Source organism: Perissodus microlepis, chromosome 10, assembly GCF_051167445.1.
Source record: "Perissodus microlepis isolate ML-2025 ecotype Zambia chromosome 10, ASM5116744v1, whole genome shotgun sequence".
Taxonomy (NCBI): Eukaryota; Metazoa; Chordata; class Actinopteri; order Cichliformes; family Cichlidae; genus Perissodus; species Perissodus microlepis.
The window spans coordinates 24054295-24081345 of record NC_140470.1 but is presented as its reverse complement, the minus strand read 5'-3'; the positions used below and the strand labels follow the sequence as shown (position 1 = coordinate 24081345).

Below are 27051 nucleotides of genomic sequence, written 5' to 3'. Positions count from 1 at the left end.
ACCATTTTCTTGGCAATGCATAGGGCCGTAAAAACAACGTGGGCTGTGTTTATTTCTGCAGTGATGCATACTAAAGGGGAGGCTGGAATGTTACATTTCAGACACTTTGATAAGTCTTCACATACAAGGTCTTAAATAATCAGGCCCCATCTTATCTTAATGACCTTGTAGTACCATATCACCCTATTAGAGCACTTCGCTCTCGCTCTGCAGGCCTACTTGTTGTTCCTAGAGTATTTAAAAGTAGAATGGGAGGCAGAGCCTTCAGTTTTCAGGCCCCTCTTCCGTGGAACCAGCTTCCAGTTTGGATTCGGGAGACAGAAACTATCTCTACTTTTAAGATTAGGCTTAAAACTTTCCTTTTTGCTAAAGCATATAGTTAGGGCTGGACCAGGTGACCCTGAATCCTCCCTTAGTTATGCTGCAATAGACGTAGGCTGCCGGGGGATTCCCATGATGCATTGAGTTTTTCCTTTCCAGTCACCTTTCTCACTCACTATGTATTAATAGACCTCTCTGCATTGAATCATATCTGTTATTAACCTCTGTCTCTCTTCCACAGCATGTCTTTTATCCTGTCTTCCTTCTCTCACCCCAACCGGTCGCAGCAGATGGCCGCCCCTCCCTGAGCCTGGTTCTGCCGGAGGTTTCTTCCTGTTAAAAGGGAGTTTTTCCTTCCCACTGTCGCCAAAGTGCTTGCTCATAGGGGGTCATATGATTGTTGGGTTTTTCTCTGTATCTATGAAGCGCCTTGAGGCGACTTTTGTTGTGATTTGGCTCTATATAAATAAAATTGAATTGAATTGAATTGAATATCTCATGCCAAAATTTCTGAACTGGTGGACAGAACCAAAGAGCGTGGATGTAATTGTCCGGTGTATTTGCTGTGCAGTATGAGCAGTTGTTGGAAGGTGTATAGCCCGAAAAAAGCTATTTTCATGCAGAGACACTGACCTGAGCAGATGAAAATTCTTTGCAAATTTTTTTGTTTTGCATCTTATCACATGACCGGCAGATCAGTAAAGTCTGAACTAAATAGTCTATAAACAGGGAGGAGCTTAAAAAGGTGTGTTTCATTCCAGGAAAGGAAGTATTCAGATTGGTGTTAAACTGAAAGTGTTTCAGATGAAAACAGAATTGTAATTGTACGTTTACATTGGAAACTGTTACTCAAGAATTCCCTAGGAATACAATTAGCAATACTAAATATTAGTAACATTCAACGTTGATCCCGTTTATACCTTTTTAGAGAAATATTAAATTGACTCAAATTTGTAGGAAAATGGACTTGTAATTGTCAAAAAATAAGAATTTTAGTACATTTAGTGTCCATTATAAAATTTTAAATACTGGGAATGGATCAGAATAGACTGGAGCCAAAACAAGTTTAGAATAAGCTTAACAGTTGATGTGAGACATCATTAATGGTGAAAAGTTCTTTTAAGTCTGGCTTGAAACATACAGAATATACAGATTACAGGTCAAGCATTTAACATGTAAATAACAAATATAGGCCTAATTACTTATTAGAAAGCAACTTTCACATCTCTGTTTAGGTAAATTTATTATGGTTAAAAGATGCTTTGTTATCCCAATAACAATTAAAACTGTTTTTTAAAGTGCTGTTCTTTCTAGAAATCATAACTAGGTTTCAGTAGGGACGCATCCATCACAGGCGTAGACAGCCACACATTCCTCATTATAAAATGCAAACAACTACAAATTAATTATACTAGTGTAGGAACCCTTCATGTCATATTTCTCCACACCTTAAAATTAGGGAGGTTTCCTATGATGCACTGAGCATTTCTTCTTCTTTCTTTTGACTCCTTTTCTGTTTCTGCATCAATACTGTATTTAACACTTAGCAGTTATTAAACTCTCTTCGGTAGTTTGCCTTTTGTCTTGTCTCTCTCCTCTCTTTTCTTTCTCCTCACCCCCAGCTGGTCATGGTGGAGAGCTGCTCCTCCCAGAACTTGGTTCTCTTGGAAACTTCCTCCTGCTAAAAGGAGTTTTATCTCCCTGCTGTTGCCAAGTGCTTCCTCATAGTGACTGAACTAAATGTGAATAAAACTGAACTGACCTGACATGAAGTCATCATGGGTATAAATATCCTGTCAACCAGCCAAACAGACATCAGCCAGAGAAGGTAAATATAGAGGACAGTAACAAGATATCACCAATATTAACAGTATTGGAACTAAACAATGATAGAATTAAATAAATAGCTCATAATGGGATGAAAATCAAAACAGGAATCCAAGCTCAAAATACAACCTAAAAAGAACTCAACTTAGAAAATGTTTATTAAAAAAATAAAATGAAAAGATAAAATCCTACTGAGAATAAAGATTAACGCAGAATGGGGAAGGACAGAACATCGGCAAAACTGGAAAAAAAAATACTGCAAACTCTGTAAATACTACTCTAAAACACAAACAAAATAATTAAAAAAAAAAATCCATACTCCAGAAAACTCAAAACACAAGAATCAATATGTGTGGCTACAGCTGAATCAAAACTACTGACTCATCCCAGAAACTAAATAACAAAGAATAATAATAAACTAAACTAAACTGTGAGACACAAACCCAGGGGCAATGACAAGTTCAGGCTTGTCAATGATAGAAAAAACAGTGGTGCTAGAGGGCAGTAGCATTGAAAAAAAATCTGCTGATGTCAGAGTGAAGGGCACATTATTCCACACTTAAGTTTATCAACTTTTTGTTTTTCATTTTCTTTGTTTAAAACACAAAAAAGGAATAAAGAGGAAAAGAGAAAAAAACAAATATTTTTGTTAATTATTTGAGCTAGAGCTTATGGATATTTCCTGTTTTTCAACTTGTCACATGACTGTGATAAGAGAGGGTGTGCCTATCGCCTGAGGTGAACAGTCTGTAAACAGAGAGGTAAATAGACAGGTGTGCTTAATTCCAGGAAAGGGAGCAGTCAGATTGGTGTGAAACTGAAAGTAACTTTTATAAGATATCTTTTTTTTCATTTACAAATATAACAAATAAAAAAACATAACATTGGGGTTTGCCACGCGAGACATGCTGCTGTGCAGTCCTCCAAGATCTTTACACTTTTATTTATATAACGCCAAATAACAACGGTTGCCTCATGGTGCTTTATATTTTAAGGCAAGACCCTGCTGTAAGATGGAGAAAACAGAGAAACCCTCAACAATCAGAAGACCCCCTATGAGCAAGTGGTTTGGCAACAGTGGGAAGGAAAAACATCTTTTTTAATAGGACACACTTGTGTACACACAAAGCCTGAAGAAATTCATCTTTTTTTTTTCTAACCACGTGGATGGAGAGCTTTAAAGTTTAATTCATCTGGCCATCACTCCACGACAAGATCTGCTTTGCAGGTGCTGCAGTTTCACACTCTTGGGTAGCTCTTTACCTGCCTGCAGGGAGTTACTGATAACAGATACAACAACATGAAAGTATGACTCAGTCCTGCCTTTTATCAACGGTTCAGAGTGCCGATGATGTAATGGTGTGGTGAATATATTCTTGGCATGCTTTGGGCCCTGTAATACCAACTGAGCATTATGGAAAAAAATCAGCCTAACTAAGTAGGCAACTCTCCATATTGTCAATATGGAGCAGAAATCTTAACAAATATATCAGTTTTCCATCTGATATATCATACAGACATATGGCTAATATAGAGTAATGGATCTAAATGATCATCAGTTCCAGAAATCTGTTAAATCCCTTTTTGAAAATCTTTTATGAAATGAAGTAACCTTGAAAAATCCCAAAATATACGTGTAAAATCCTTAGTCAATTCCAAAGCCCCTACAGCAAAATTTACATGAATTACTAAATAATAACGGAAAACTCGTCTGTTATATTTTAATTTCTTTCCAATTCAACTTTAACATCCACATCCTCCTACTTAAATTAGTGTTGTAGAGCTATGTATGTTTTTAATATTACACTTTTTTAATTTCATCATTATTTGACATTTTTAAATGCTCTATTTTAAATGTCTCTTTACAAAGTTTACATTCATTATGTTAGTGATATTTTATTTCTTGGAACAGGAAACTTTAGTGTACATTGCTCATTTTATTTCACAAACAGCAGTAAATTAAAAAAAAGTTCATGAAAACATAACTGAAATTAAACATTTTACAATCCACCAACTTAAGTATAGAAATAAAAAGTACATTAAAAATGCAAACACCATATTAACCCTGATTCCAACTTATCTGATACATAATTATTTTTTTCTGTAATTTTAAATACACTGAAGTTATTTTCATATGAATTTATATTTATGTGAGTTTTTTCTGCAAATGTTACAACAAAACTGGTTAAATATAAACTATATAGGAAATGAATATTGTTTTGCCAAATAAACAGTTTTACCCAAATAGCTATTGAAAACAGATTCATGGTCTCAGTGATGCTGTAGAAAGAAAGAGTTCCTGCCCTGTGATCCAAATATGCTCCTATTCTGGAGGACAGGGGGCCTGAGATGGGAGTGGAAATGTTGTTGTGTTTGAATTCATAACCGCTGCCTGAAACTGTTAATGCCCAGGATTTGTTATTCAATCCAAATCCACATTCCTCTCTGGTCCCTCTACGGCCGATATCCTTGTATGCAACAGCTACTCCAACCATCCCGTTGCACTTCACCTCCCAGTAACAGTGTCCAGTCAGACCCTCTCTGCTCAGGACCTGCCGGCAACCAAGGAATTTGTCTGGATGACTTGGATATGACTGGTTTCTACTCATCAGTGTAACTTTTCTGTTGCTGTCACTCAGTGACATCAGTGTGTGTGCTGTATTTGGATCAAGAGTGATCTGACAAGAATATTTCAAAAATTCGTCTCTGGTTTTGGGTTCTCCTTGAGGCAGTAAAATATCAGCTTTGGTCGTTCCAACTGAGATTTTTGGCCACTCATCACTGAGAAGAGCCTTCACTTTATCTCTGGTCCGTGACACAGATGCAGTCACATCCTCAAAGTACTGCAGAGTAAGATTGTTGTAGGTGGGTATGTTTGTAGATGCACTCAGATGTGACAGTGAGGAGTAGTTTTTCAGAAAATGGAGGTGATCCTCTGTCAGTGAGAGCTGCTGCAGTTCAGCGTCTCTCCTCCTCAGATCTCTGATCTCCTGCTCTTATTTTCTCCTGAAGCTCTTTGACTCTGTTCTGTTCAGATTTTTGCTTGGATCTGATCTTCTGCTTCACCTCAGAGCTTTTCTTTCTCAATGAGAAAGACTCATAGCCTCAACTTCGTCTTGAAGCACCTTCACATCTTTCTCTATTTTCTGGATTCTCTGTTGGACATTTTGCAGATTTGTTTCAAGCTCTTTCTGTTTCTCTGTGATGTGTTCATCCATTAAGCAGAGATAACAGATACACCGTTGATCAGTGCGGCAGAAGATCTTCATCACCTCATCAGGGCAGATGTTGTCCTGAAGCTTTGAAGTGGCTTTGATGAGCTTGTGTTTCTTTATTGGAGCTATGTTGTAATGAGGCTGGAGGTGCTGCTCACAGTAAGAGGCCATACACACTAGGCAGGACTTGGAGGCTTTTTGCTTCCTCCCAGAATGGAAATCATAGGCCATGTCTCCAGGTCCAGCATAGGAGTGAGATGCGAGTCCTGCTTTCTTTACGTCCTCCACTAACTCACCTAAAATGGTGTTTTTCACCAGGACAGGCCACGGTGTGAAAGTCTGCCCACAGGGAATAGTGACTGGATCTTTAGAAGTTCCAGACAGATGGAACAGCTCAATTTTTCTCAATGAAGCTGAATTGCTTGCTGCACCATTTCTCCTCCGCTCAAATGACATCTTACTTTCTGTTTCCAGATAAAAGCTATTTTCATGCAAAGACACTGACCTGAGCAAATGGAAATTTTCAGTTTCGCATCTTATCACATGACCGGCAAATCAGTAATGTCTGAAGTAAATACTCTACAGAGAGGTGTGCTTCATTCCAGGAAAGGAAGAATTTTAGTACATTTGGTGTCCATTTATAAAGTTATGAATACCAGCAATGGATCAGAATAGATTGGAGCCAAAACAATTTTAGAATAAACTTAACAGTTGATGTGAGACATCACTAATGCTGAAAAGTTCTTTTAAGTCTGGCTTGAAACATACAGAATATACAGATTACAGGTCAAAGCATTTGACATGTTAATAACAAATATAGGCCTAATGACTTGTTAGAAAGCAACTTTCACGTCTCTGTTTAGGTAAATGTATTATGGATAAAAATAGGCTTTGTTATCCCAATAACAATTAAAATCGTTTCTTTCTAGAAATCATAACTGGGTTTCAGTAAGGACGTATCCATCACAGGCGTAGACAGCCACAAATTGAATCGGGACTACCAACTCATCCCAGAAACTAAATAACAAAGAATTTAAAAAACACAAAACTGTGAGACACAAACCCAGGGGCAATGACAAGTTCAGGCCTGTCAATGATAGAAAAAACAGTGGTGCTAGAGGGCAGTAGCAGTGAAAAAAGTCTGCTGATGTCAGAGTGAAACTTAATAAGTTTATTAACTTTTTGTTTTTGATTTTCTTTGTTTGACAAAGAAAACACCAAAAAACAAGAAAGAGGAAAAGAGAAAAAAAAAATGTTTGTTAGTTATTTGATCTGGAGCTTATGGATATTTCCTGTTTTGCAACTGTGATAAGTGAGGGTGTGCCTAACGCCTGAGGTAAAGTCTGCAAACAGAGTGCGGCTCAGACAGGTGTGCTTAATTCCAGGAAAGGGAGCAGTCAGATTGGAGTGAAACTGAACGTTACTTTTATAAGATATCTTTTTTTTCCCATTTACAAAAATAACAAATAAAGAACCATAACATTTGGGTTTTCATCCACGGGAGACACGCTGCTGTGCAGTCCTCCAAGATCCTTACTGTGTGTTGCTGGAATTCAATTCACTTTTATTTATCAGGGATTGTAACATCTAGTCCTTTTACTGAATCAGAATGTAACACCAAATCACAACAGTTGCCTCTATGCGCTTTATATTTTAAGGCAAGACCCTACTTTAATAACAAGAAAACAGAGAAACCCCCAGCAATCAGAAGACCTGAGCAAACGCAACAGTGGGAAGGAAAACCTTCCTTTTAACAGGAAGAACCAACCAGCAGAAGGGCTTGTGTACACATGAAGCCTGGAGACATTAATCTCTCTTTTCATTACTTAGATGGAAGCTTTAAGGTTTCAGTCGGCTTCCGCTGGCCATCACTCCACGAGACGATCTGCTTTGGAGGTGCTGCAGTTTCACACTCTTTGCCTGCAGGCAGGTACTGAAAATAGATACAAGAACATGAAAGTATTTCTCAGTCCTGCCTTTTATCAACGGTTCAGAGTGCCGATGATGTGGTGATTGTGATGACAACTTTCTGTTTCCAGATAAAAGCTGTTTTCATGCAGAGACACTGACCTGAGCAAATTGAAATTTTCAGTTTTGCATCTTATCACATGACCAGCAGATCAGTAATGTCTGAAGTAAACAGTCTATAAACAGGGAGGAGTTTAAAAAGGTGTGCTTCGTTCCAGGAAAGGAAGTATTCAGATTGGTGTGAAACTGAACGCATTTCAGAAAAAAAACAGAATTGTAATCATATGTTTACATTGGAAACTGTTACTCACTCAACAATTCACTAGGAATACGATTAGCAATACTAAATGTTAGTAGCGTTCAACACTGATCTTGTTTATGACGTTAAATTGACTCAAATTTATAAGAAAATTGGACTTGTAATAAGAATTTTAGTACATTTAGTATCCATTATAAAGTTATGAATACTAGCAATGGATCAGAATAGACTGGAGCCAAAACAAGTTTAGAATAAGCTTAACAGCTGATGTGCGACACATCACTAATGCTGAAAAGTTCTTTTAAGTCTGGCTTGAAACATACAGTGTTTAACATGTTAATAACAAATATAGGCCTAATTACTTATTAGAATTCAACTTTCCAATCTCTGCTTAGGTAAATGTTTTATGGATAAAAAGATGCCTTGTTATCCCAATAACAATTAAAACTTTTTTAAAGTGCTGTTCTTTGTAGTAATCATAACTGGGTTTCACAAGGGACGTATCCATCTCAGGCATAGAAAGCCACACATTTCTTTGTAAGATTGACATGATATAAGTCATCACATGCAAATTTCTTGTTATAAAATGCAAACGACTGCAAATGAATTATACTTGTGTAGGGACCCTTCATGTCATATTTCGCCATACCTTAAAATTAGGGAGGATTTCTATGATGCACTGAGCATTTCTTCTTCACTCTGTTGACTCCCCTTTGCGTTTTTGCACCACTTGTCACAGTCTGGCTGAGTAGCTGACTGTGTGAAGTATGAATAGTAGACCCAAGTGCAAACAAAATGGAACATGGAATCTAACTTGAGACAAAAAGCGAGCCGTTTAAAGTGGCTGATGGAGAAATACAAAGTAATGCACAAGGCAAACAAAGATGAGAATAAACAACAACCGAAACTGGGGAAACTAAAAATAAACATGAAAACCCCTAAACATGAAACTTGGTGTGGATGCAAAGACCCTGGACCATGGAGACATGGCACAAAAGACAACCTGACACTGAACAAAGAAGGACAGAGGACTTAAGTACACAGAATATAATGAGAGGATGGGGAACAGGTGGAAACACAGCTGGGACAAATCAGACCTAATGAGACAAGGGGAAGAAAAACTAGATACACTGCATACAGGACAGAGACTTTCACAGAAAAACAGGAAGCAGAATGGAATGCAGACATGACAACATAAGACACGCAAACATAAAACACAAAGGGCGAAGGAAACTCAAACAGGGGTAGAAGACAGAAGGGGAATCTGAAAAACAAACTATAATGGCAACTTAGCCATAGTAGAAATTAACTTAGATAACCTAAAGGACTTAAACATAAACCATAAAAATCAAAATAAGCCAAAACTCAAAACTCAGACAAAAACCCAGGGGCCATGGAAAGGTCAGGGTGGTCAATGAAAGTCTAAGGAAAAGGACCCCCTTTCTATTATTTATATTATAATCTGTATAAAATCATTCGGTAGCCTTGTTTCAGGTCCTGCACAGCTGCTGCTCATTAAAGATTGTGGTGGTTGTCTGTGAAAAGGAAAAGGTTGTGATTCAGAGGAAATAAGGTTTACCAGTAAGGAGAATTAATGCAAGTGTGTGTGTGCAGGTCTAGAATTACAGGGGGTGCAAAGAAGTGATTGTAAGATGTGATTACCCACCTTTCTCTCCTGTGTACTCTCCAAGGTGTTTGGGCAAATGTTTCCCTGGGGGTCCAGACACCATTTAAAGGTTCCGGGAGAGACCATGGGTTAAGAGAGTGTGGGGAATCTTTTGTGCTTGGGTTTTGGGGTATTTATAATAATGTTTGGTGTAAGATTAAAGTGTAAAATATTTATTAATATGAAAATGTGAAATGTATTTATACATGTATTTATTCAAGTTGATGTGTTGTATACTGTAAGAGAGAAAGAACAGTGGTGCTAAAGAGCAGTAGCACTGAAAAAATCTGCTGATGTCAAAGTGCATTATTCCACACTTATTAAGGTGTTTTTTTCATTTTCTATGTTTGACACATAAAACACACAAAAAAAAGGAAGAAAAAGGAAAAGTTAAAGAAATTAAATCTTTTTGTTAATTATTTGATCTGAAGCATGTGGAAATTTCCTGTTTTGCAACTTATCATATGACTGTGATAAGAGACGGTGTGCCTAATGCCTGGGGTAAAGAGTCTGTGAACAGAGGGAGGCTTAGACAGGTGTGCTTAATTCCAGGAAAGGGAGTAGTCAGAGTGCTGTGAAACTGAAAGTTACTTTTATAAGATATCTTTTTTTTCTTTTACAAAAGTAGCTTTATGGTTTCATTCGGCTTCATCTGGGCATCGCTCCATGAGTCAACCTGCTTTGGAGGTGCTGCAGTTTCACACTCTTTGCCTGCCTGCAGGGAGCTACTGATAATAGATACAACAACATGAAAGTATGACTCAAGCCTGCCTTTTATTAAGTTCAGAGTGCCAATGATGTAATGGTGTGGTGAATATGTTCTTGGCACACTTTGGGCCCTGTAATATTTAAACCCCTCAACCTACCTAAGTAGGCAACTCGCCATATTGTCAATATATCAGTACAAATATATCAGTTTTCCATCTGATACATCAGACAGACATATTGCTAGTAATGGATCTAAATGATCATCAGTTCAAAAATTCTGTTATATCTGTAAAATCCTCGATCAATCCAAAGCCACTACAGCAAAATTTACATAAATTACTACATCTTAAAATAATGATCCGTACATTGAAATATCTCATTTTCATTTTCCACTTTGCTAGTTTACTTCCTGCTTTTCTTATTATGAAAACTTTTTCTTCTCCTATATTTAAATTTCTTTCCAATTCAACTTTTACATCCATATTTTCCCACTTAAATTAGTGTAGACCTACAGTATGTATGTTTTTAAGGTTATACTTTCTTAAATTTCATCATTATTTGACATTATTGAATGCTCTATTTTAAATGTCTCTTTACAAAAGTTTCCATCCATCATGTTAGCGATATTTTATTTCTTGAAACAGGAAACTTTAGTGTACATTGCTCACTTTATTTCACAAACAGCAGTAAATAAAAAAAAGTTCATGAAAACATAACTGAAATTAAACATTTACAATCATTTTCCACCAACTTAAATCTAAAAATAAAAAGTACATTAAAAATGCAAACACCATATTAACCCTGAATCCAACATATCTGATATATAATTACTTTTTCTGTATTTTTAAACATACTGAAGTTATTTTCATATCAATTTATATTTGTGTGAGTTTTTTCTGCTAACATTACAACAAAACAGTGGTTAAATATAAACTATATAAGAAATAAATATTGTTTTGCCAAATAAACAGTTTTACCTGAATAGCTGGTGAAAACAACACAATCAAAGAAATTAAAGAATACACTTATATCCATAAAGATTCATCTCTAACAGGTGCAGGATAGTTAAACACATCTCAACAAGTAGCACACGGCATCAAATTTCACTATTTTATGTTTATTCTCTTCTTGAGCTCACACACCTCAGCAGTGTGTCCAGCCTTTTCTGCAAGCCACAGTCCAACATAGAGAGGCTGAGTGAACCTGGTCTGGACTCTGTGGAGGAGATTCATGGTCTCAGTGATGCTGTAGAAAGAAAGAGTTCCTGCCCTGTGATCCAAATATACTCCTATTCTGGAGGACAGAGGGCCTGGGATGGGAGTGGAAATGTTGTTGTGTTTGAATTCATAACCGCCGTCTGAAACTGTTAATGACCAGGATTTGTCATTCAATCCAAATCCACATTCCTCTCTGGTCCCTCTACGGCCGATATCCTTGTATGCAACAGCTACTCCAACCATCCCGTTGCACTTCACCTCCCAGTAACAGTGTCCAGTCAGACCCCCTCTGCTCAGGACCTGCCACCATTCAAGGAATTTGTCTGGATGACTTGGATATGACTGGTTTCTACTCATCAGTGTCACTTTTCTGTTGCTGTCACTCAGTGACATCAGTGTGTGTGCTGTATTTGGATCAAGAGTGATCTGACAAGAATATTTCAAAAATTCGTCTCTGGTTTTGGGTTCTCCTTGAGGCAGTAAAATATCTGCTTTGGTCGTTCCAACTGAGATTTTTGGCCATTCATCACTGAGAAGAGCCTTCACTTTATCTCTGGTCCGTGACACAGATGCAGTCACATCCTCAAAGTACTGCAGAGTAACATTGTTGTAGGTGGGTACGTTTGTAGATGCACTCAGATGTGACAGTGAGGAGTAGTTTTTCAGAAAATGGAGGTGATCCTCTGTCAGTGAGAGCTGCTGCAGTGCAGTGTCTCTCCTCCTCAGATCTCTGATCTCCTGCTCTATTTTCTCCTGAAGCTCTTTGACTCTGTCCTGTTCAGCTTTTTGTTTGGATCTGATCTTCTGCTTCCCTTCAGAGCTTTTTTTCTCAATGAGACTGATCAAATCTTTGAAAGCCTTATCACATTCTCTGAAAGCTTTATCAGCAGAAAGATTGATAGCCTCCCCTCTTCGATGAAGCATCTTCACATCTTTCTCTCTTTCCTGAATTCTTTGAAGAAATTTTTGTCGATTTCTTCCAAGCCTTTTCTGCTTCTCAGCTCTTTCCACTGCAGGCGACACTGTGACATGGTCTTTGTGTTCATCCATTAAGCAGAGACAACAGACACACTGCTGATCAGTGCAGCAGAAGATCTTCATCTCCTCATCATGGCGAGGGCAGATGTTCTCCTGAAGCTTTGAAGTGGCTTTAATGATCTTGTGTCTCTTTATTGGAGCTACGTTGTAGTGAGGCTGCAGGTGATGCTCACAGTAAAAGGCCATACACACCAGGCAGGACTTGGAGGCTTTCCGCTTCCTCCCAGAACAGGCCACATCTCCAGGTCCAGGATAGGCATGATCAGGTGAAGCTGTCAGATGTTCTGCTTTCTTTAGGTCCTCCAGTAACTCAGCTAACATGGTGTTCTTCACCAGAACAGGCCTCGGTGTGAAAATCTCTCTGCACTGAGGGCAGCTGTGTGTTTCCTTCTCATCCCAGTAGTTTTTGATACAGTCCATGCAGTAGCTGTGCCCACAGGGAATAGTGACTGGATGCTTTAAAAGTTGCAGACAGACGGAACAGCTCAATTTTTCTTCATCCAGCTGAATCGTTCGCTGTGCCATGTCTCCTCAATGTAAATAACGTCTCCCCAGATAAAAGCTGCTCTTGTCTCTTTTATATAGAGACACTGAGTGTGGAAATTTCCTGTTTTTCCACTTATCACATGACTGTGATAACAGAGGGTGTGCCTAACATCTGAGGTAAACAGTCTGTAAACAGAGAGGGGCTTAGAAAGGTGTGCTTCATTCCAGGAGAGGGAGTCATCAGATTGGTGTGAAACTGAAAATTTTCATGTTTTTGATTAAGATGTATTTGTAGGTGTTTCAAGTCTTTGTGCAATACTTGCAGGCTGGTTGGTAGGTTGAAGCCCATTGGTTTTCCTTACTTATTTGCAATGTATATTATGGGGTTATTTCATGTTTTATTGTTCTATTACTGAAAATGATGAATTCAATTAGTATTGTCTGTATTTTCTATCTGTTAATGTGACTTTTGTATTCTGATTTAAACAAGAAAACAAGCCTCTACAGCTGTTGATGGGGTCATTTAGAGGATAATTTTCACTCTAAGGTTTTAATTGTTTTTTTTAAGAATTCAATTTGTTCAGAATAATAATAAAGAATAATAAAGGACCTTTAAATGTATTTCTACTTTGTCTTGAGCTCATTTTGCCACACACACCACATATGAATAATGGCAGTCACTTAGTTTTTACAGTAGTTTTTAATACAGCTCATGCAGTAGATGTGCCCACAGGGAATAGTGACTGGCTCCTTTACAAGTTGCAGACAGATGAAACGGCTCAGTTTTTCTTGATGCAGCTGAATTACTTGCTGTTTCATTTCTCCTCATTCAAATGGTCTCTCTTTTCGTTTCCAAATAAAAGCTGTTTTCGTCTCTTAATGCCGAGACACTGAACTGAAGCATATGGAAATTTTCTGTTTTGCATCTTATCACATGACTCTGTAAAAGAAGAGGGTACGCGTAAACAGTGCAGGGAGGAGCTTCCATCCAGGAAAGGGAGTACTCAGATTGGTGTGAAACTGAAAGTATTTCGGATGAAAACCGAATTATAATTGAATGTTTACACTGGAAACTGTTACTCACTGTTTATCTACCCGCTGTTGCCAAGTGCTTGTTCATAGTGAGTGAAGCAAATACAAATAAAACTGAATTTAACTGAACTGACCTGAAGTCATCATGGGCATGAATTTGGACCTTAAAGACTTCAGTAACTTTTCAACTTCAAACTTTTCATTCATTAGTTAAATCCTGGCAACACATGTCACATTTTTTTTAAATTTTCAATCTGTGTTCAGATCACACCACAAAACTGAAACTGCTCTCATCAAAAACACAAACTACGTCCTCACTGCTGCAGATTCTGGCCATATAAGTATCCTCACTCTCCTGGGCTTATTACATTGTACTTAACTTATTTATAAGGCGATCGTCACTCAAGAGTTGGCAGTTCGTCTTGTAATCGGAAGGTTGCTGGTTCCAGCCCCGGCTCAGACAATCTCGGTCGTTGTGTTCTTGGGCAAGACACTTCACGTACCGCCTACTGGTGATGGTCTGAGGGGCCGATGGCGCGATATGGCAGCCTCGCTTCTGTCCGTCTGCCCCAGGGCAGCTGTGGCTACAACTGTAGCTGCCTCCACCAGTGTGTGAATGTGAGACTGAATGAAGAGTGGAATTGTAAAGCACTTTGATGGTCTTGAAAAGCGCTATATAAATCCAATCCATTATTATTATTAATGCTTAGCGTTCATCCTCCAGCTTCACTGTGTTTCTATTATTCTAACCATAGCTGTGTGGCTAGCTCTAAAAATACTACTCTAAAACACAAACAAAATAATTAAAAAACAAACCAGACACCATATAACTCAAAACACAGGAATCAAAATATAGCTACAACTGAATGAATGAAGACTACCAACTCACCCCAGAATCTAAATAACAAAGAATAAGGAACACTGGGACAAAAACCCAGGGGCCATGACAAGTTCAGGCTGGTCAGTGATAGAAAGAACAGTGGTGCTACAGGGCAGTAGCACTGATGTCAGAGGGAATGGCACATTATGTCACATTTATTACGTTTATTTTCTTTTTGTTTTGTTTTTTTGACACACAAAACATAAAAAAGGAAGAAAGAGGAAAAGAAAGAAAGAAAATCTTCTTTTTATTATTACACTGTACTCTATCCAGTTAGCAGTGTTCTTATATGCTGTACTTTTACAACACAACTATTAGTGGAGATCCTCATCTCCAGGCTGGAGCAGTGGGTTGGCATCACTGGCTCAGCAATCCAGTGTTTTTTGTCATACCTCTCTGATAGAAGTTATATATTTGCCTTCAGTTAGCTGTATTATAATATAAAATACTTACCAATAACATAACTATTGGAAAAGGAGTGAGCATCTTTACTCTCCAGGCAGAACAAAGCAAGTAACATGTTGAATATTTTCATGTTTTGAGACAGGTGAGATCACATGAAACAACTACTTCACCTTAACTCAAAAAATATATACCTAAGATCGTCTACAATCATTCACCGCACAACCCTTCCCTTCTTGCCCTGCTATCAGAATCAAAGTCCATTTAGTGTAAATATCTTAGTACCCTCCCCTTTCACAGACCTCCCTCAAAAGGACTTTGGGTTCGAATTTCAGTTCATATTTTCATTCTTGTAACAGAAAGGAAAGCTTTCAGATATTTACAGTCATCGTGAGGAGACATGGCACAGCAAGTGATTCAGCTGGATCAAGAAAAATTGAGCTGTTCCATCTGTCTGGATCTCCTTAAGGATCCAGTCACTATTCCCTGTGGGCACAGCTACTGCATGAGCTGTATCAAAAAATATTGGGATGAGAAGGTAACACACAGCTGCCCCCAGTGCAAGAAGACTTTTACACCGAGGCCTGTCCTGGTGAAAAACACCATGTTAGCTGAGTTAGTGGACGACCTAAAGAAAGCAGGACTTCCAGCTGCTTCACCTGATCATGCCTATGCTGGACCTGAAAACGTAGCCTGTGATTTCTGTTCTGGGAAGAAGCTGAAAGCCTCCAAGTCCTGCCTGGTGTGTATGGCCTCTTACTGTGAGCAGCACCTCCAGCCTCACTACAACGTAGCTCCACTAAAGAAACACAAGCTGGTCAAAGCCACTTCAAAGCTTCAGGAGAACATCTGCCCTCGCCATGATGAGGTGATGAAGATCTTCTGCCGCACTGCTCAACAGTGTATCTGTTATCTCTGCTTAATGGATGAACACAAAGACCATGTCACAGTGTCGCCTGCAGCAGAAAGAGCCGAGAAGCAGAAAGATCTAGCAGGGAATCAACAGAACATCCAGCAGAGAATCCAGGACAGAAAGAAAGATATGAAGGTGCTTCAGGAGGAGGTGGAGGCCATTAATCTTTCTGCTGATAAAACAGGGAAGGAGAGTGAGGAGTTGTTCAAAGACCTGATCAATCTAATTGAGAAAAAAAGCTCTGAGGTGAAGCAGAAGATCAGATCCAAGCAGAAAACTGAACAGAACAGAGTCAAAGAGCTTCAGGAGAAGCTAGAGCAGGAGATCAGAGATCTGAGGAGGAGAGACGCTGAACTGGAGCAGCTCTCACTGACTGAGGATCACCTCCATTTTCTGAAAAACTACTCCTCACTGTCACATCAGAGTGCATCTACAAACGTACCCACTATCAGTGTTCAACCTCAACAGTACTTTAAGGATATGATGCTGGAAGTGTCACACCTCAGAAATAAACTACAGGCCGCTTTGAGTGAAGAGCCGGCAAACACCTGTCAGAAAATGACTCAAGTGGATCTAAAAGAGCCCGTAACTAGACACAAGTTTTTGAAATACACCTGTCAAATCACACTGGATCCAAAGACTGCAAATCCATATTTATCTCTGAGTATGAGCAACAGGAAGGCAACGCTGACGCAAGTCGAACACTTGGTTTCCATTCATCCAAAAAGGTTCTTACCATGGTGGCAGGTGATGAGTTCTGATGGTCTGACTGGATGTTGTTACTGGGAAGTAAAGTGGAGTGGTAAAGTTTTAATTGCAGTTGCATACAATGACATTTGTAGAACAGGAAACAGGATTAAATGTGGATTTGGAAATAATGAGAAATCGTGGGCACTGTAATGTGAGAATGGTAGTTATGTTTTCAGACACAACAGCATTTCCACTTTAATCTCAGGCCCTCAATCCTCCAGAGTGGGAGTGTATTTGGATCACAGGGCAGGTATTCTGTCTTTCTACAGCATCACTGAGACCATGAATCTCCTCCACAGAGTCCAGGCCAGGTTCACTCAGCCTCTCTATCCTGGTTTTTGGCTGTCAGCATTTGTTGGAGACACTGTTGAGTTGTGTAAGTTAAAGTAGACCGGAGTGATGACTGATCTGTGGTGAACAGTAAAACAATATATGCTGAGATGTGGCTGCACTGCTGAGGTCAAACTCTGTGGGTGAGAATTTAAAAAATTGAAAAATACTGCATTTATAAAAGCAGGTATACTTATAACATATGCAGATTTTATAAGAATAAAACTTGCATTAGAAAGTGTTTTGATTTATTCATTTAAATAAACCTATTAATTTCTCTGAACACAATCATCTCCAAAATGAATGTATTATAATGTAAGAAAATGTCATTATAATTTATAGATTCATTAATTTAATGTCTATATTTGTTGCTTGGTATTTCATATGCTGTTCATTCTTCTTGTATATATTATAAAGCTGTTTTGATGATATTACAAAATCACAGCAGTATTAAATGTAAATTTAAGCACATTTAATTTAAGCCATTCTGAATAATGACCAAATTTACTTTTGGTAGCTATAATGTTAACACTAATGCTTTCAATCTTTACAAATGCAGGATTTTTAATTGTTATAGAGTATATTTAGTGTAAAAGCTCAGGTTATCTTTTCTTCCACTGAGCAAAACGGTCCAGTTTTTTGTAACCTGCACAGTAGAAGAGCCACGCCTGATGGTAATGGGAATATTTAAACCTGCATTTATTTCTGATAGATTTCCTATTGTCCTGTCCATGACCATTTAAAATAAATCTTGGATTTGTTCCACTTTTATGATTCTCAATTTCTTTACTTTTATTTTAATATAACAAATAAGTAAAAGGTCATTTAATCCGAAACAGCACACATGTAACAAAAGTAAATAAAAGTAAACATTTCACCAGACAGTGTTACTTTCAGATTTATTACACAACTTGTTTAAACATTCCACAACAATCATGCAGGAATAAAATGGGAATTATACAAAGCTTTACACGCTTCTCCAATCACACTTCAGGAATAACTGGACTTCTGATCATTGTCTCAAAAACACTCAAAATGTGAGGTAATTTTTAAAAATCATTATCTACAGACAAAAGACCGTGTGTTGACTGAATGCTGAAGAGGGTGAAAGAAACAAAAACACTCATTATAGGGTAATGAAGTCAGCAATTAACTATACATAACTGTGCACTGCGTCAGCATTGAGTTCATTTGGAATATTAAAGTTTAAAATGCCAGGAATGTCAACAAATGCACCATCAATTCCTTATCCCTTATTTGATGTCCTCCTTAGAAGTAAAACAAATTACACATCAGAAATTATTAACATAACACCTCGTCCTTTTTTCTTTTGTACATCAATTCTACAAAAGAAATAAAAGCTACAGTAAAACAGACGCACAAAGAAAGTCAGGGCGCTCTGGGATCATTGGACATTTATCATTTCATTCCTTTAAATTCTTACCATTCAGAGAAAATCTGTAAAGGTGCAGAAAGTGTCTTACCTAAATTCTGACTTTGAAAGGTCAAATACTTGAGAGTCAACCACAAGCATCTCTAATCCCAGCCTCAGCATATATCTATACTTAAAAATATCAAAGCTTGAGATAATTAAGATAACGGTTGTTTATAATTACCTTCTGTTCTTTTAACGCCTGTAACACAATAAGCTTCCTGTCTTTTTTTAAGAGCTGAAACATGTTTTGGGGGTTTTCCTTAGGTGCATACACTATACACACTATATGGACAAACGTATTGAGCCACAACTTTCAGTCTTTCAGTCTCATTACCACAGGTGTGTAAAATCAAGCACCTACCCACACAGTCTGCCTTTTGTGAAAGAATGAGTCATTCTGAAGAGCTCACTGTATTCAATGGTAGTGCGGTGGTACCTCTGTAACAAGTCAGTTTTCACGCTAGATATATTCAACAATCAGCTGTAAGTGGTTTTATTGCAAAGTGGAAGTGTTTAGGAACCACAGCAACTCAGTCATGAAGTAGTAAGAGCAGAGGAGGTATAGTGTTTAACAGTCACCAACGCTCTGCTGACTCTGCCGCGCTCCAAAGCTCCTCTAGCATTAACATCCTGAGTTCAATTCCACCATCAGGCCAGGGTCTTTCTGTGTGGAGTTTGCATGTTCTCCCCGTGTTTGCGTGGGTTCTCTCCGGGTACTCCGGCTTCCTCCCACTGTCCAAAGACATGCACTTAGTGGGGATAGGTTAATTGGTTAATCCAAATTGCCCATAGGTGTGAATGTGAGTGCGAATGGTTGTCTGTCTCTGTGTGTTGGCCCTGCGACAGACTGGCGACCTGTCCAGGGTGTACCCCGCCTCTCGCCCTATGACAGCTGGGATAGGCTCCAGCGCCCCCCGCAACCCTGAAAAGGATAAGCGGGGGGGCGCTTGATGGATGGACTCATTAAACATTTAGCTTCTTTATGACCAACCCCCCCCCAGTGACATTTGTAGTGACATAATTATTGGAATTCAATCCAAATAACAGTTTCCCCTTACTTGCTAAAAAAAAAACACATGTGAGAGCTCAATAAAAATTTGAATATGCCTGATGAGGGTTTTTTTACACATAATCTGGGTGTTTAGCGGTGAAATACTGTTGTTATTAACAGATTTTAAAAAACGCAAAGTTTCCAAAACCCCACTGTCTATGTGCAAATATCTAGCTTTTAGCTGCTAATAGCAAACTAGCAAGATGTAAAAGTCTATTGGAGCTGCTAAAAGTGAACAAAGCAAATTGTGTGTGTGTGTGTGTGTGTGTGTGTGTGTGTGTGTGTGTGTGTGTGTGTGTGTGTGTGTGTGTGTGTGTGTGTGTGTGTTGCACATGAGGCAAAACACACAGTCATCCTATAATGGTTCACTTTTTCAGTAAGTTGCAGATGTTATAAGAACAGAAGCTACCCAGAAGATTGAAGAGCAGTAACAAAAAGCCATATTTCACAGCTTTTACTAAAAGGTGACTTACACATGTTATAAGCAACCTTAACATGTCTTCAAATCTCCCTTAAGTCACTGCGAGCAAACTTCACAATAGCCATTGTGTATGCTCTTATTTATGCTTTTCCTGCTGTGTCATATATCAAAATGTCTGCTGTGAGAAAAGCTCCCCAGTTATTTTGATCCTATCAGGGTTAGAAACAAATAATAACAATTTAATAAACACTTTAGCCACAAATACTGTGTAAAAAATCAAAAACAAACAAACAAAAAAAAAAAAAACAGGCACCATTTCCACCATAATCTCAATGGAAAATATCAGGTAAATATCAAACATGGCTATATAAGAATTATGGATAAAAAGAAGTCTAATTTTGAAGCAGTTTAACATATAAATAGAAAACAATGAAAAGTAAAGTTTGTATTATCAACGTGTACTACTTTACAGTGTGCTCATTAAACACATACTCTCCCAGATGTAACAATGTAACGATGAAGCCAAACAATCATCTTTTATGGGTTAGTGGTTTGTTTGTTTTTTAACTTCCATTTACATTTTCACGCTCCGGCTGTTTTGTGAGGTTGTTCGAGTATTTTTAGATCAAGTCAGATGAGATCATATTCTTTGGTAAAGGAGGGTGAAGAGGATGTTTGTATGAATTATCTCTGATAACACTACGCACGTCAACAAACCAATGATAAAAGGCCTTATACACAAGTTTAAAAATACAATGATAAAAAGTGATAGTATCAAAGTTTCCACAGTACAATACATACAACAGATTATTGCACCAAATGTAACTATTTTAAATGTTATCATAGCAGAGCGACTTAGTGAAACTGTTTCACTTTCTCCACTCTCTGGATTTAAATCCACCCATAAATGAATAATACAATTAAAAAGCGAATGTTCAGTAGGAAACGTTTTAAAGACCAAAAATTGTTATTTGCTGAATGATTAAATAAAAAAATTATAGTGGCAAGTAGTTACATAGCCAATCGGTCATTTTGTATCAAAATTCTCATTAACTATATGTGTATTACACATGTTGTAAAGTCACAAATATTAAACCAATAAAGCTTTGTGCATCTTACATTTACACTAAACTGGCATTTCAGAAAACATCGCTTTCGCCTACGGTCGGCTTCAAGTGCGTTACAGGGTTATGGTAATATACCTAAAAATGCACAATAAATACTAACCTTAAACAATAAGCATGATTGGACTTTGTCATCACTTAAAAAATAATGAGCTGCTTAAACTTTTCCTTTAGAAAGTTACATTTTAAGTGATGATTTTAAGTGATGATGCTGTGAGACTCACAGCAGTGATGGTGTGATCACCAAATGTTGCTATCAGCTCGTCTTTCCTCTGGAGGAACAGCGCCCTCTCTCTGCAGATTTCCCACTAAAACCTAGAGGCCTGTAGTGGGAGACAGCCTCATTAGATGGTCCCATTTGTTTACTTTCAGCATTTTGTCCGTACACTGCCTTGCCAAAAAAACAAATTTTACAAAGCAAAAAAAAAAAAAAATTTCATCCATCATTTTTCATCGAATTATTGGCCTCTTTCAAGAAAGGGAGACTGATAAAACTACTAAAGCCGGGTAGGGGCTTTCCAAGTTCTCATTACAATAAGGCAGTAAGAACAGAGTAAAAAGAACAGGACTAAACAAAACCACTTGTCAATGAAAAAGGTAGAAAAGGGTTCAATTTCATAGGAAGTATAAAGATTGGACTCAGCAATGGAAAAATTGCCAGATTTAACCCTTTAACGCCTATTGTTTCATATTACATACATTCAGTTTTTTGTGAGTTATATCATCAGTGTGATTTTTTAAATTAAAAGTCATATATAGAAATTAAAATGTAATTCATTTTTCAAACAAATTTGCTAGATAGTTCAATAAACTCTCCATTTTCAAAAAATTCAAAGAACTTTCTAGCAATTATTTCATATTTCAGGCTTTCATAACCCTGCAGGAGCATGCAACTGTGTATGTACAAAAACCTGGTGACGCTGCATAAGCTTATCGAAACAATGCCATGGTGAATGCGAGCTGTCATCAAAGCTAAAAAGGCAGTGCAAGATATTATTAGATTTTTTTGACAGGCAGTGTATTTTCTGATCTGTGAGCAAGGATGCCAATAAGACTTTTGAGTATTTAGCTGGGTAAAAGTGTTTAACTTTTAAAAGTCATATCATTCGAATTACATTCAGCAACACATTCATAGCAGATGAGATTCTGAATATCTGTGAATCTGTTCACTATCTTGGGACAAATGTAACACTGACGCAAGTTTTCATTATTTTACACCAACAAATGGACCCTGTGGTTTGACACAAAACAAGAACACAATAATAGGTAACAGATTTTCCTCTACAATGTGAGCCTTTTAGAATAAAGCAGTGTACCCTTTCTCTTACTTTATACTGACATCTACACACTAAAAACAGTCACACGGGTTTACATTTTGTCGTAGGAGTGATAAATGCAAAGCTAAAAATGAAGCTTTTAGATCAATATAAGGACATTTAAGCTGCGTTTCAAACACAAGTGCCTCCTAAAAACGAAACAAAACATGTCTAAAAGTTGTTCCAGAGCAGGAACAGTGAGGAAGGTCATATTTTTAAATGGGCATGTTGCTTTTTTAAGACATTAAGTTTGCCGTTCTTGTAAAAGTAAGCTGTGTAGAAAAAAGAGCGCATTAAAAAAAATTATTATTTTGGTATTTGTGCTGAAATTTGCAAAAGAATAGCAGACAAAAGCAGAGAGTGGAGAAACAAGTCCCACCACAAATAAGCCAGCAGGTTGCTGGGACTAGCTAGTGGCTGTGAAGAGTGATCAAATACAAAAACACCATCCATCCAAATGTCTACAGCTTCTCTGTGCCGAATATGTAACAAAAAAGGCAACCACAGTCCACATTAGCCAATTTGTAGCAATTCATCAGAGACGAAGAGTGTTGCTGTGAAGGTGTGTACATTTTTTTAAAGTTTTATACTTTTAGTTTAAAAAAATACAAACAAAACCTTAGCTGAATAACAACGATCTGCATGTTGAGTCAGTGGTTTTGCATGCAAATAATATGTAGATATTTTGCAATGTGACATTTAGAGAATAAAATCTGTTTTTAGGAGGAATTACTTTTTTGTGTTACATGAGGAGCTGAGTGGAACTGGATCGGTCAGATTTTAGTTCTGGGATGCTGGATAAATATTTAGATTTCTACTTTTGAAGTGCCACTGAGCAAACCACTAGACTACCAACCTTTCCTCTATAACTATATTTTTTTACTTCCTATCACCCTGCCTGTTTTTCATGACGGCAGCTCATTTAAATTACAAACTGTAGTTCAGCAATAATGTCCTTGTTTACATCAAACAAGATTTTGAATTGTTTCCATTAGAGGTTTCCTCAATAATTTAAAAATAAATTATCAACATCACATCATACATTATTGTGTAGCTGTTCTTATTCTATGCTTTTGCATGGCTATGGTTACACACTCTCTTGCTACCTCCATTTATTTGGAGATTTAATTAAATTGCCTCAAAAGAAATTATGCAATAGACAACGGTATAGATGAACTTGCAAAATTGCAATAATATTGTCGTTATCGGCAATAATCGTGAAGAGAAAATCTGACAGGACAGCCCAAGTTTCCAACATTTGTTGGCGTTAAAATGCTACATGTAACACTCTAAGACTTAACTACCACAGTAGCTGCTGGATAAAAGCCTCTTGTTCAATGAATATCTGGTATTTTTTTCTCCCCAGAAAACAGATACAGCAATGTGTACACTGTGTAGTGAAACCTTTCGCACACTATAGATCTCTAGCACTGAAAAACAGTAATTTTATCAGGTGGCAGGCACACAAAAGACACAAACACGAATAATAGAAAAATCCTCCTCTCTCTCTGCCTCACAGCAGACTAGGAAAGTTTGCAATCACCCTCAATATGTGGCAGGAAACCTGTGCGTGTCTGTCTGTTATTCCAGAGACGAAGGGTGAAGTAGAAACGGGGTACAGGCTTTACTCATTAGCGGGCTTCTCTTTGCAGGAAGGTTCACAGAGGATTTCTTTGTGTGGTAGTGGATAGGGGAAAGCTGCTCCGCTGCAAGTGCTACTGTGAACCAGTTTGTTGAGGCGAGAGAGGCCCTTGATGCTGCCAGGAGGCCTCCCGGGGCTGACCTTATACCCCGCCGCTCTGGTCGTACCGAGCGGCCTTCCAGGACTCGTCTTGAACCCGGCAGCTCTGGTGGTGCCGAGTGGTCGCCCTGTGCTGGTTCTATAACCAGCTAGCTTGGTGGTTCCCAAAGGCCTCCCACGTCTGCCCGTCTTCCCGACAGACTTGTTCTTCTTCTTGGCATCATCGGTTGCTTGATTGGTGTTTTTTAACCCTGCTAGCTTTCCAGACGAGCGGGGGTCACCCCCAAGAACTTCCTGTCTCTGGCACACCATGGGCTTGTGGCTCTGGGTGGGTAAGGCCATGGGAGCCAGTGTCATCTGGAGGGATGATGGAGGGGGAGGAGGGTAGAACTTGCTGGCCTGTGAGGTGCACAGGTCAAAGTGAGCAGTGGGGTGGTGGCTGTCCTCTGCTAGGCACGACGGCCTGCTGTTCATGCAGAAGTCACTGGTTGTCACCTGGCGCATCATCTTCTGTTGGGGGTTGGAAATAATGCATCATCACTCAAACATCAGGACTAATGTTTTCTGGATAGTGCCATGTCAGGTTAAAGTTCAAAAGCAACTCTACAGTTGAAACTGTTCATACCCATATTTGCATGAAGACAAGAAACATGGGAACACTAAGACTTCAGTGAAATATTCTGAAAGCATCATCTGGTCTAATCTACACACGGTGGATCTAATCCCATCCCAACAGATTATTCTCATAAGAAAGGTCAAGAAAGGGTGCTGCTTATTTCTGAAGTGAGCTTCACTTTTGTGCTGCTGGTCAAAGTTCAAATTTAGTGTCAGCGCTAAATATTAAAGGCTCATTACTGCCACGCTGAGTGTAGAGGGCTGAAAGCATCCACTATGACCAAGGGGCAACAATGACCACATTGCACACTGAAAGGGGAAACTTCAAAGTGCATGAAGGTGGGAGACGATGCTATATCTGCAACATTTTAACAGAAGAAAGGACTTGAGGATTGTTTTGCTCTGCAGAGAAGGAGCAGCAGCATACTGTAATGTGGCTGTGTGCTGAAGTCGAGGTTATTACAGTAAACAAACTACACAATAACAGTTGTCTCATGGTGTTTGTACTATAAGATAAAGACCCAACAATCAGACCTCAAATAAAACGTAGACTCAAAAAGAAAGGCAAACTAACAGAAACAATAATGGACTTACAAAAGTAACTATAATCAACAATATTGAGTAAATATGCTTAGTCTTAGTTAACTTGCACTTCTAAGCACTTTGTTCTGCAATGTGTGCCTTTCTCTTGTTTTGTATATGTTCCTCCAGTTTGTATATATTTCTCTTGTTTCTTATTTATTCCTGCTGTCTTACTCTTTATATTTTGTTCCTGCACAGTTGGCATGGAGGACTTATAACTTTGTTCTACGTGTACAGTGACAATAAAGGGCTATTTTATTTATTTTCAGCCTGAGGAGGCATTGGTTAATCTGTTGGGTTGTTTGTTTTTTTTATTATAATGACTGTGAGTCAACTGCCTTCACACAGTGTTGTCCTTGTTTTATAATACCAGCTTTGAACTTCCTAATCTGCCTTTAATAAGAATTAGCACGGAAACATACAAAACTAAACTAAAAGTAAACAAGAAAAACAAGCAAATCCACTCTGAAACTAAACAGAATTAAAACCAAATTAGAAATTTGGATTCATACCCTTCATGTAACAACAACAACAACAACAACAACCCCTAAAAGTTTTTTTTTTTTTAAATACACTCCTGGAAATAAAAAATATTATTGTTATTATTACTATATAACCAGACAAATAACCTTCATATAACAAGAACAAAAGTGCTGAAGCTAATAAAATAAACAAGAAAAGCCCCTCTGAAACGAAACAGAATTAAAAGTAACTTATTAGAAATACTGAAATAACAATAAAAAACAAAAACTATAGATCTCGATGAAAAATGCTTTGTTTAGAAACTCAAGTTCACATCTAGTTCGCTTGTTTACACGCAGACTTTCTCGTGTTATGTTAACTAGACCATGAAAAGCTGTTTCATAATTTAACAAACAGCATATGATTATATACGTCCCATAAACAGCTTCGACCTTAAGAATAAGGATAGACCTCACCAAAGTGGTGCTGAAGTGCCTTAGAGCAAGACCTCTCCTCTCGCCGGTCATAAAACCGTGTTTGACTGAATGCATTTGGCTGCTTTGCACACTTTAATTACAGTAATGAAGAGTGTAAATGGAGTGAAGTAAAGAGTGCACACAGCTGCTATCGCCTTTTCTGCAGAGGAAACGGGACGCAGGGAGGTGTGGACTTTCACCATCACACACGCTACACTGTCAGTAGTAATATTCATTCACAAAAAACAAAATGCACATGGATTCCGCATCTTTGCATTCAGACAAAACCTCCAGCTCTCCGTTAACGAGCAGCACCGAGGGCTGAACGTAGCCTCGTTCCTGGCCCGAATAACGGGCTTTTTTTTAAGAGACACAGACTGGTTTACACTGTTTACAACATGGCAGCTGACCGTGGACAGAGCTGATTTATGTGCTCGCATTTGAGCCGCATAACGAATCTAAATGCCCCTCCGGAGACCCGCGTTAGCGCTAACGTTACTGTACCTCGATTGTTCGCAGATCTCGGAGCAGAAAGGGTTAAGGAGCAAAATGATCTTTCATCCCCCTCAAAGCGCGAGTCGATCCATTTTCCAGAATATTTTCTCGCCACAGGACATCGGTTCGCTAACACACGATCACCGCATCGGGTAGTTTCGACGCGAGCGACGGTGAGAGGTGAGATGTGGTCAGCTAGACGGCTCCTTTTTTCATTTCCCAGCTCCAGCGGTTTGGATAAGAAACGCAGCCATTTTCCATTAAAAATTAATAAGACAGCAGCGCAGTCTGAGCATGCGCACAACAGCAAACTGGGGATGT

General features: G+C 38.4%; 2 protein-coding genes and 2 pseudogenes across 2 annotated transcripts; 1 reads left to right on the top strand and 3 right to left on the bottom strand.

Annotated features, from left to right (window-relative positions):
• Window positions 1–2874: 2874 nt before the first annotated feature.
• On the bottom strand, window positions 2875–5797 carry LOC146379474 (tripartite motif-containing protein 16-like; annotated as a pseudogene).
• Window positions 5798–10714: 4917 nt separating this feature from the next.
• On the bottom strand, window positions 10715–16239 carry LOC146379473 (E3 ubiquitin/ISG15 ligase TRIM25-like). Its single transcript, XM_084940750.1, has one exon. It carries the CDS (start codon window positions 12742–12744, stop codon window positions 11071–11073), a length of 1674 nt encoding a protein of 557 aa, XP_084796876.1. The 5' UTR covers window positions 12745–16239; the 3' UTR covers window positions 10715–11070.
• LOC146379472 (tripartite motif-containing protein 16-like) lies at window positions 15420–17072 on the top strand (annotated as a pseudogene).
• A 4168-nt stretch (window positions 17073–21240) lies between these two features.
• Window positions 21241–27045, bottom strand: c10h5orf24 (chromosome 10 C5orf24 homolog). The gene is made up of 2 exons (XM_084940751.1): window positions 26740–27045; window positions 21241–24610 (listed from the first exon to the last, which is right to left on the bottom strand). The coding sequence occupies exon 2, from the start codon at window positions 24605–24607 to the stop codon at window positions 23984–23986; it is 624 nt and encodes a 207-aa protein (XP_084796877.1). The 5' UTR covers window positions 24608–24610; window positions 26740–27045; the 3' UTR covers window positions 21241–23983.
• Between the last annotated feature and the right edge of the window lie 6 nt (window positions 27046–27051).

Excerpts from the sequence above, each read along its gene's own strand:
- LOC146379473 (XM_084940750.1), bottom strand. The coding sequence starts at position 12,744 with ATGGCACAGCGAACGATTCAGCTGGATGAAGAAAAATTGAGCTGTTCC.
- c10h5orf24 (XM_084940751.1), bottom strand. The coding sequence starts at position 24,607 with ATGATGCGCCAGGTGACAACCAGTGACTTCTGCATGAACAGCAGGCCG.